At 34.3% G+C, this 12,111-nt stretch overlaps 1 protein-coding gene across 1 annotated transcript; it reads right to left on the reverse strand.

Annotated features, from left to right (window-relative positions):
- Positions 1–58: 58 nt before the first annotated feature.
- LOC117214847 (protein inscuteable homolog) lies at positions 59–9,535 on the reverse strand. The gene is made up of 5 exons (XM_033461211.1): positions 8,517–9,535; positions 7,325–7,678; positions 1,584–2,012; positions 1,248–1,455; positions 59–1,132 (listed from the first exon to the last, which is right to left on the reverse strand). The coding sequence occupies exons 1-5, from the start codon at positions 8,816–8,818 to the stop codon at positions 161–163; spliced, it is 2,265 nt and encodes a 754-aa protein (XP_033317102.1). The 5' UTR covers positions 8,819–9,535; the 3' UTR covers positions 59–160.
- Between the last annotated feature and the right edge of the window lie 2,576 nt (positions 9,536–12,111).

The following is a 12,111-nucleotide window of genomic DNA, read 5'->3' on the forward strand; positions in this document are numbered from 1 at the left end:
AGATTCTTAGAATATGATACAGTATATAATATATTTCTATACAAATGTAATAAAAATATACATTACATATATATAGTGTCTTTATTATACAAGTATATAAACATAAACTCTCTTTTTTTTATAAAATGTATTCGACATATGTACAACTTTCATATTGATTTTAACTCAAAGTACTATAATCACTGGCTCTCGCGATATCGATTTGTTTTGTGGCTTTTTTACACGCTCTTCTTAAGGATTTTGTGTATCTTAACAATCCGGCTTCAATTTGATCTTCATCCTCGGTCAAAAGATCTTCAGCTTTATACGATGGAAGACAATCTGCGCCTCCGACAGCAACCACTTGTCTTGCAATCTCTGGATCTACACAGAGTCTTGTAAGTGCAGCAGCAGCAGTAATTTCTAAACGTCTATATGCGTTTTCTAAGCCAGGAGGTCGCATTCTAAGAAAAGAAACTAGTGCGATAGAGGCACGAACTTCCGCCAGATGCGTTCGAGCTTCAGGTATACGTGCTAGTTCACTGATAAGAGCTGCTACCTGCTCCATCAACCAAACATTTCTGCCAGCTGACCTTTTCACAGTTTTGAGCAACTTCTTAACCGTGTCGTGTTCCAGTATCACAAATGCGCATTTTCTAGATTTGGACAGGTGATTGAACGCGGCTGCGACTAGCAATAAAGTCTGGCCACAGTTGGTGTTCTCGACTAGACGATTTAAGGGCAGTATTAAATCCTTTACAAAAGGCTCCACATACGGTAGACCTAAACCATTGACCCAGGGTGCGGTGATTTGTACAAGCAATGCTGTTGCTTCCATTTTCTCTTTCTCAGATGTATTGTCCACGACTAGTAAGTCTGTCAATATCTCTGGACCACCGTCTTTAACAAACTGGTTTATTGCCGTAGCAGAACAACATACGCTCGCTAATGCACGTAAAGAAGCTGCGACAAAATCTACTGAAGTCCTACCAGCGGTGATCAAGGAAGTCAAAAGCGCCCTGATGCCTGAACATCTTGTGATACTGCTTCCTGCTCGAGGTCCTGCCAAACCTAGAGCAGTTAAAGCTGCTAGAGCTCCTCTGGCTAACGTGATATCATTTTTTGGCGCTTCTTCCAACCCTCTGACTACTCTCTATAAAACAATATTGAATTTGATATTGTGTATACTATCTACATATATATTCTTCATTATTAATTACTTCATGGTATTCGTATATGTGTATTATGCGGTACAAATTATGTCTTACTTCGATATAAAAATCCAAGCGAGTGTCTACAGCAGCGTCAATATAATTCTTCATACTTTCCAACTGCGCTAATATTGCTTTCAAATTGTTTTGCTGAATTCTACGCGGGGGCGGTGCACCTAACTCCGAAAGCAGGGAGAAAGCGTCTTCCTCTATGGCACGTAGAAGCTGCTGCTCCGATCTGCCACTTTCTAAATGCGACACTTTACTGCAAAAAATTTGATTCGTCAGTATCATTAATACTATCCATAAATTATCAATATTTTCTGTAGTCAACATTATTTCTGTAAAATTGAAATATAATTTACAAAGTTTTGAGTCATTCTTTACACTTACTTAAAGATATACTGATAATGTCGATCAAATTGTTCAGCTCTAACAAGTAATTTGTTCGCAGCAGCCGTAGCTAAAGTCGACAGATTCTTCAAATCATTCATTTCTTCTTTTTCGTCTAAAAATTCGCGAGGTCTTCGTTGTGGTAGAGCTTTGCTTTGAAGAGTGTTACCACACTCGTTGTCGATTTCCATTGCGAGATCGCTCAACCATGATCTCACCGATGAGGATTGTCTGTAAGTTCTGGAATGTAGAGTAGACTTGTAGGATGATTCTATCTCTGAAAAGTTAGTCGCTATCGACGAGTTTGCGCTTCTTGGTACGGTCGCATCTTCCGGTGGTTCAGTCGCGTACAAAAAATCGCCAAGGCACTCGTCTTCCAAGGAAACAGGTGGCGGAATTTTCGACGCATCTACTTGATCGTCTTCCGTTCTGTAAAAAGTCATTATTTGTCAATTAATAAACTGTCGCAATCAATGAAAATTATAAATGAATTATGATTTATTAAGAATAAAATCAAAATCGTGTTTAACGTTCGAAGAAGCAGGTATTTTCGCACAATTTTAATAGAAGATCGTCATTTTCTTTTGCTTCATAAAAATATAGGATTTATGAAGAAAAAATAGTTTATTGATGTAATATGTAATGTTCTATGAGTATCGATAAGGAAGTTACACAATCTACGAAAGCAATTAATAAGTATAATAATTTTAAGTTTGCTTTTCTGAAGTAATGTATTACTTTTTATTTTCAAATTCTCAGAGAAGAAAATATTTTGTCCTCTCGTGTTAAAAATGCAGCTTCAGGACCAGAAAAATTCTTATTAAATAATCCAAGTAACACGTGTCATTCGTCTCGTGTTACGACATTAAGAGAAAAAATGATATTACTCGGGACAATTAAATAACTGCTTAATCAAGTAATTTCGTTACTCATTAAGCTATCCATTAGTGTAATAGCTCTATACTGCGTAAGCATAAATATACAATATTTGTTACGTGCCTGATATTTTAAACCTGACGTCCAATTAATTGATTCGAATAATACAAATTCGAACTATATCTTTATAAAATATAGAGTAGATACAATTAATATAAATGTATCAAAGTAACGTTATTACTGTATATTTACCTCTTTAGAAGTTTAAATTACCGTTTAAAGCATTTCATTCTTCGCGAAAATATCGTAATGTATTTATTTTTTATCTTAACAGTTATAATAGCGTAGATAATTGTATCCGTTGATCGTACACCATGAAATTTATGCAACATCGCTTCATCTCACGGACTTGTGTTAGCCTGTTTTAACTTATACGATGAAAAGTCATTGATCTTCGTTCCCCCAGAGTGATTCCATTCAAAAAGATCTAATTTCTATCTAAGTATGTTATTTAATATGTTACATAATGATAAACAATGTTATCAACTTTCAACATTTTCTCAATTTTCAGAATATGCGCTTACTCTGTAATAATACTTTTAATATCGGTCAAATTCCTCCATACTCGCGAATTTATATTGCAACATTAGCGGTAATAAACAATTTTATTTGTTATCCTTTTAAGAAATTGTTGTATCTTCCTTCAAACATTTCTACGTATATTGTTTTCCTATATGTATACCGTTTCCCTCTTCAAGGATTTTCAATTGGATAGATTCAATTTTACGTGAAATTAAAAATTTCTGATAAAAATCTTCAGAATAAATGTGAGAATTGTACTCTAATTCTTTATGTAATGTTTTACGCTTTCAGTTTCCTCCTATCCAAGTTTATTTCAATATTATCCGATACTGTTTAGTCAAGAAATATTATAGATGATCAAAAACTTCCAAACTATACTAAATCTATAAAAAGAAATATGTGTTTATATAATACTTCAATAAAATAATAAGCTTTTCCTTATTCTACGCTTCCTTATATTCATTTAAGACACGTCTTTCTCCGAATAAAATTTCAATTTCCAGCAAATACAGTGAATGATCGACATTCTAATTTACAAATAATACAAAGTAAATTTACCTTCAAAATCATGTTATATCTATATCCATACAGAGATCTACAATATCTTTCTATAAATTCGTAAAGGAATTTGCGATGCTTCAATAAAATGTCAAACTTTTCCTCGTTGTATCCTACCTCGCGTTTATCTAAGAAATATCTTTTCCTTAATAAAAATTCTGTTTTCGATGCACATGGTGAATCATCGATGTTCCACATAAATAACATACATGAAATTTAGCTCCAAAATCACACTATATTCATCCAAGAACCTACAATACCTTGTTCATGTCATAACAAATTCATCGAAACCTTCTTCCATTCTACTGCAACAATCGACCAGCATCTTCACTTAATCCAAACATAACTCGGAAACGTAAACTTCCAACAAATACGATAGATCACAGACGACCCAAATTGCACGAAGAATCTACGGTACCTTAATCGTGCCATAACGAGACAGGAGTCTCGACTACTGTCGCCGCGACATAGTTAAGGCCTAACCACTGTCCAATCCGCATAACCAGGTGCACGGATTCCGTCGTGGAACAATCGGAGATCGACGAAGGAACGGATATATTATAGCGCAAAAAGCTGACTAATCGGTCAGCTCCGGAACTAGAATCGTTCTCTCATGGACGACGGTGACTAATCCCATTTCTTTGACTAAGCTGTACGCCATCACCTGCACACGATCCACTCGGTGCGGTGGCTGGAATTCTTCGTACGTTTGCTGTCGTCGCACCGGGACACACCGGGGCCCAGGTTGACTCAAACCGCGTCGCTCTTTCATTTAGGTATTCCTCGTGTGGCACGTTACATTGAATCACGTACTGGCTCGCGTACATCTATAGGGTGTCAAAAGAAACGCGTCCTATTGTCTTGTTAAATGTACAATGTTGGTTCTATTTTAGATGCTGCTAAAACCTGCAGGCTCGTGAGATTACTTTTTATGACACTGACGACGCTGAAATAAATTTACAACAATTCTGCGATTCTGAAAATAAGCGAGTGCAGCCACAGAAACCATATGGAGGGTTGAGAATGATAATGGTATAATTCAGTTCACTGCTAGTGCTTATATAATGATATTCCGCGCCTATTGTTACGAAAGATTGATCATTAAGTTGCGATTTAATTAAACATTACGCTAAAGAGATAATACATGTAGAAGTTAAAATACGTGGTTTTGTGAATTCAAATTGTTAAAATCTTGGCTCACGCCATTATGATTTTCATTTCGCCATATATACATAAAGTAGAATATTATAGTGTTTGAATTATTTCATCTAATCTATGTTTTGAGAAGAAATGGAAGACAGTGTAGATAGCACATATAATAATTTTGGTTGACTGGGTATGTTTTAAAGAATGAATCCATGTCTTGTGAACTTGATAAAGAAAATTGAAAACATGTACACGAACACTTGTTGGTCAATATTGAGTCAATACCAATTGAAAATACAAGGACAATGGGTATAATAACTATCCATATACAAGGAGGATGAATATTTGATTTGGAGTAGTATAATAAGTGATTGATTTAATTCTATTGTAGATGGTGAAACAAATAATTATGTAAAACCTTCTTTCAAATTAGTCTTTATAACATATTCTTCTCAATCCTGATTTTCTATTGCTTTAATCAATCTTTATTTATTTGTAATAATTTTCATTATTACATAAATTTAAATTTATTTCTTCAACTTCTGATCATGTGCCAGAATTATTAACATTTTCAGTCGATTATTTGTACTCATTCTACGTATTGAAAGCGAAATTGTTGAATAATTTAGAATAATTCTTCTTCTTGATTTTTATTTGATTTCTAATGCATCAATCGTCGATATAGATCGATCGAAGTATTAATTTTATGTAAGAGCAAACGTTACAAAGCGAGTTTACGAATCGATCGTCTTTTGCTTCCTGCTATTAATATAGACTTTATAAGTTGCTCCAAATACCGGATTGAACTAGACACTGAGTTTAATTTGCGTTGCAGATGCTCGAACGTATATTAATCGATGTTAATTGATGGTGTGTCGTAGTATTTTCCTACCCGTTTTATTTATGATACATTGTTCAGAACCTGTAAGATTTCATAGAAGATATTGACTCAACAATTTCAGAACACGTCTAACATACCAATTTTGTCACTCACTTCCCTGAATATTAATCATGACGACGCAAGGACCATTAATTTTAATCTTCAAAAATTATATTCGTCGGTACTGAAGGCTTCAATATTTCATCTTTTACTTTTATTATTTATTCTTTAAATATCATAATAAATACTGTATTTTGGATATTCTACGTACTTATACTCTTATATATTTAAATTTTCCATGTGTGTATAAATATTCACAGTCTAATTATAATACAAATGTAATAAATACTAATTGCATGTTTAAAAGTCATCTAAAAACTTAACGATATTTACGCATTCGATATTTGTTAATTGTAAAACAAAAAATTAACTCTTCAATATCTGCTTATTTAATATCTATTCCTATATAGCATAAAACACGATTTCTGTTTTCCTCCTTCAAACGTTCATAAAAGATACTTTACCAAAATCACTAAATTGCGCGGAAATCATGATCATTAAGTTTCCTATCATAAATCAAACACGAGCTGAGTCGTTTTCGTCACGACGCGTTTTGTATAATGAGTATTTAATATTCCCGGCGATGAGTTGCGCTACTTCCAATGCACCTATAGATTGACGACCGATCCACGTGCATACGCAACCACACGACGTTCCACCATTATATAGGGGTAAATGAGAGTTTACGAAACAACCAAAAGAATAACATGGGAAGTGCCTTACGTGTTGCATTCCTATCGCTTGGCTCACTCTGGGGACATTTATCGCGACGATTCATGTTCTTAAAACATACATCCTTCATACCTTATCGACTCATACAAGGCGCGGTTTACTTTCAGAGATAATGCCCTTTGGTATGAGACCCCTTAATTTCATGGCATTATCGATCAAACATACCGAACAAATATATATTCTGAATTTGAAATAACTGCATTGTAGAAAGCGATTGAAATTGTAAGATTAGTATACATATGCACATGTAATTATTTGTGTACTCTACGTTTTTTCTTATTTTTTTCTTTTTTTGGTAGCGATTAGGATACTGGGCAAGAGGTATATTACTATATTATAGAAATAACATACATGCACTAGTTGGAAAATGTGTTTTCATGCTATCGTATTATTTGTACACTATCCTTTGTAAATACTTATTTATTCATAAAACAAATGTTCATCGTGTCACGCCATGTAAATGTCAGATCGTTTATCAGCACATCCATCAAATATGCATCGCACTGCTATAATACGCAAATATAAATGTTTAATATAATCGATATTTACGTTTATCATGTGTATATGTATATGAACAAATATTATATAAGTTATTGTATTATGTAAGTTGTTCTAGGTATATGTAGAGTTATTTTTTTTTTTAAATCTTAAGACAATTCTGGACAAATTAAAAGAGAGAAATGTATAAAGAAATAATTATGAATTGCAGTATATCCGAAACAGTTAATTAATTATCCTTGAATATTTAAAAATATCATTTTAACCAATTTTTAATAATATAATATTTTCATATACAAGACACGTCAGATCAGTCCATTATAATGTACGTATCTGATCTGAATCATAGGAATTAAACTTTTTGTAACCATATGACCATTTTTAACAAGATTTTTTGTATTTAAATTACCTGCGTGATCTTGACACTCCTCGTTCTTCATGCGTGTTAAGGACCATTTTATTCCGAGGTAAAATTCTGGAGTCCTTGGGAGTAGAGGTATATGTTGGGTTCGGAATAGTCTCATTTTCCAACCAAACAGCACCGATTCTCGAATGCATTCCATGTCGTCGATCCTTAACTCGCTTCCGTCTCCTTCGTCTAGGCGTTTCATTCTCGTAAAATTCGGAACAATTCGATCGTTCGGAATCGGAGAAACCGGAATCTAGACTTCGGAGATCTTGACTCAAAGGACTGCACGATCTGTTTGCCAGAACGATATTATTCTCGTCTCCTTTATCTTCGTCCTTTATTTCCATTGTGACCCTATAAAATTTTGAAAATGCTTATTTTTATGTATTACAATGATTGAAAATACTTATATGGCAAACTTATCGGATATTAATGTAATTTATTTTCCTAGCAACTTTGCTAGCATCTTTAGCCTCAACTAAAAATTAAATAAACTTTGCAATTGCATCTAGTTCTATCCAAGTTAAAAATTTTTCGAAGAAACGTATTTAACAAATGATATAGAAGTATTTGTAGCTGTAATCTGCATAGAATGTATACGGGTTCAGTCCTTGAACTGAAATTCATCGCACTGATAAAATTGTATCCATAAGTCAAGAAAGAACTGGAGCAAAATTTTAAATGGTCAAATTACATATTTATCGTTCATTAAAATATATTATCTTATTCGATCAACATATTAAAAATTCTTCATAAAAATCACATATCACTGATATATATAATACAAGTATAATTGTAAGTATAAGTATAATAAATAATCGTACATTAAAATCAATTACTTTTGCAAAAATAAATACACAAATATATAAAGAACTACGACAGATTAAAGGATAACATTTAAACATGGAAATAATGCTGGATTTATTAAACATCATTGTGATTAAAAACATCGTTCACAAAATATGAGACTAAAGGCATCAATGTAAAGAATAATTCGTGAACGATTTGAACGCTTGAAAACTTATCATACGGTTGTTGTGAAACTTAAGTAATTAAAGCTAACGGTACGAAAGTAGCGTTGTGTGTCAATGTGATAAGGAAGAACCAATAATAGTCAAACAAACGTACTCGATATGCTCGAGCAAACTTACAACAACATAAATTTCATCCTGATCGCAATAATTTCACTTACGTCTGAGTCATCAGATTTTCCTCGTGTATCGTTGTCATTCTCGAATATTGTCGTTCATCGTTTTCGTTTAGGCAGACGCGAATCGCCGTTACGTTTTCAGCATCGATCGTGTCGCTGGTATCGTTGATGCTGGACGAGTGCTCTTCTTCCGTTTCCTCCTCGGCTACTTCAAGATTGTGCGCTATGTTTTGCTTGACATTAGCAAAATCGTTCCTCGAAGCGAAAGGATCCAAACTTTCTAGATCCTGAGACGCCATGTGACTCCAGAACACTTTGCTTTGATGTCTCTTAAACGCGCTCATTTTTTATATTCGCTTTCCTCAACCAACTTTCGCGGCGATTCTAATCTCTTTTTATGAGGTATTCTACGTTGAACTCGTCGAAGGAGAAATTAGTTCAAATGCTTTGGGAAAGCTCCTTGAAAGATTCAGGTTCGACAGTAACGACGAGGATGAGCAATGATGCCACATGTGATGCCACACTGGGGTGGTTTTACGATTCAGTAGAGCGAAACGACCCTCCTACAGGTCGCGTGCACGGAGGACCGTATGGTGTCCATTGCAACCCCCATGAAGAATCCAATCGCTTTTCGCACTGACACCAAGAACTCTTCCTTTTACACGTTCTTCAAAATTTCTTCTTTTTTAAATTATGATTTCTAAACAATTTCTATTTAAACTGCACGATTTATCGCATGTACAAAAACCATGAAAATATCAACTTTTAAAGGTATTTAGGCAGTATTTAATTGTAAACTTTAGAAGAGCATCGCCAAGTTGTTGAATGATTTAGTTCAGTTTTTAGTGAATTTTAAGTTCATTGTTTTATCGTTAATTAAGTACTAACACACATTGTTTTGCGTGCTTATGTGTAATAATTTGTAGTAAATACAGTATAACGATACCAATATTGTTCGGAATTTATATGTCGAATCAATAATCTATTAGATGCACTCGTACATCGATCGATCGATCTAAACGTATTGGTGCTTCGCGAACGACTGACTCGTATCGGGTCGCTTCCGACTTCCTCCCATAAGTCGCGCTCCCTTCCCGCCTCGAGCTCGTAAGCCAACTTGTATGAAAATAGAGCTCCTCCCCTTCTCTTTTGTCACCTCTACGGGGTGCATACCAGTACGTGTACCCCCGTGCACCCTAGTATGTGTAACCCATGTGTAACCGCCAAAGCGTAACTAGGTGCATTCTACGTACAAGGCAGTGGCGTCAATAGGAAATCCGTTCGATTGTTTTCTATCAAATATAGTGCAATTAAATGTAGGTGTTTCGACCCCTGCAAAAAACACAACACAATTGTCAATTTTTAGTAATCTAAAGATCAAAATTATTTAATGAAATTGAACAAAGAAATATCATAGAGGGAAACAGTAATAATTTAGTAATAAAAGCAATATTAAAACAAACACAAGCGAAAAATTATATAATATATTAAAATGATTTATTAAAAGAATAGATTAATATTCATAATCGCTTATGTTTTATAAGAAAAATTTGCTAAACAAGGAAGGCCGTTCATAAATTTTCGGAGAAGGGAGATTAAAATCGTGCGGATGCAGTATGTGCGCCACGAGCGACGTCACGAAATCACGCCAATGCTATTTTTAAGGGCCAGGTGTGACTCCCGGTTCCCTATCGCTCTCGTGTACATGTATGTACACGTGGGGGTCGGCTTCCCCCTGCGAAAACAGGCTGAAGAAGCATTTCCACCACCACCGAACCTAGGGGCACGCGCCGTTCTGGACATCTGCGTGAAATGCTTCCAGTGATGAGTGTTCCGCACCTTTGTATGTATGGATGATTCACTTAGTCAATTCTTTTACGACTTCGATCGCCGATTCACTTCAATTGGTTGGATTTGCGGAACAGTCATTTAAAACTGTGCATTACAACGTGCTAAAAATTTATGAAATATTAGTTTTATAATTTGTATCTTGTATGTATGTGTATATATATATGTATATATATCATGTATTACGATATACACAATTACATAATCTAGCATTGTTAAATTTTAAGTACTTTACGTGTTTAACAAAGGATATTTAAATCATGTCGATGGACCATAGATTCTAATTACGATTTAAATTGCTGCAACAGAGACTATGACGCATAGCCTAGCAAGTTTTATTCTTCCTTTTAACGATCATTTCGTGGATCGATGACTTCACACGTTGGAATTTTATTAATAATGGATTCCTTCGAACGTAAAATCTTTGGATGTAGGATGCTCCCGAACGTAATACATAATTAGTTCCTCGTGGCATTACATTACAAAAAAAATCTCTTAAAACCGTTAATTAAATCGTAGAATCGATTATGAAATTATATATACTTTTACCAATGGCGACTATATCTTACAAAGAGTTTCTTCGACGATTCGTGGAAAGTGAGATTATATGACTACATCGAGCAAAAGAAAGCGCGTCTTCGATCATTAATTTGCATATGCAGCACCCGTATATTACTCGTATGTACACGCGTGTTGTGTGTGTACATGCATTAATGTGAATAAAATGATTGAAACGCGAAGACATTAGCTTTATTGAAATGCCAAGGCTAATTTCGCGCAGAAAACCTGTTATTGCGCGCGCATCTTCGTACTATGTTATTGTAAGAAAAATGATAAGGGGGTAAATACATGTTTTTAGAAACATTGAAAGAGAGATAATCAACACAGTATACTTCTTGATTAACGATAATCCAGAATGCCTTTATTCTGTAACAACCGTTGTCCTATGCATTGTCTCGGAACGTCAAATACATATGCCCGAGAACGTCTGCAGCTATGCGTCCCATAAAAGCATCGAAAGGTCTACAGGACCCCTATTGTGCGTGGAGATCCGTATGAAATAGGGGACAGCTGGGTGTAGACCGTTATTTAAACGTGCGCGCGAGCGCTGCCGAGCACGCGTCTATCCAAATTGGTTAGTGGAATTTAAATTTCTGATAAAAGACTCGGAAACTTTAATCGTATCATATATTCCGATAACCGTAACTGTAGGAATACAATCGAATTTTTACCAAGCAGAATTTTGCGATCTCATTATATGTCGTACATACCAAATACTCCTGCAAATAGAGAATTTTTGTTTATGTATAAACATCAAAATCGTATATAATTTCATAATTTTTTACGAAATTATAGAGTTTTAATAATATATATGTACATGTATTCAGATATAGGAAAATACTATTCTTTACATAAAATGTTAATATTTTATGATATAAAATTCTATCTATTAATTCCTAAAAGAGATTGTTCAATCTGTAAGAATTACTAAACATTCCTTTTTTACGTTACAAATAAATCTACATATAATTTAATATACTTTCAATAGTTATATCTCTATTTAAAAACACAATATAATTAGATGTAAGTAATATTATACGTATTATTGATAAAACATTTAAGTCAGCGTATGATGTGTCAATTTATACCTTTGACAAGCCTTAAAAGGAATTAAATTCAGAATCGTATCGGTCATACCAGCATGGCGCGCCATCTACATATGAATATTATATCAGAAGATTCTTGATGTTTTTCACTAAAATTCAATGATGAAAGCTACCTTCCGTCC

The sequence above is a fragment of the Bombus bifarius genome, unplaced genomic scaffold, assembly GCF_011952205.1.
Source record: "Bombus bifarius isolate JDL3187 unplaced genomic scaffold, Bbif_JDL3187 scf7180000009243, whole genome shotgun sequence".
NCBI lineage: Eukaryota > Metazoa > Arthropoda > Insecta > Hymenoptera > Apidae > Bombus > Bombus bifarius.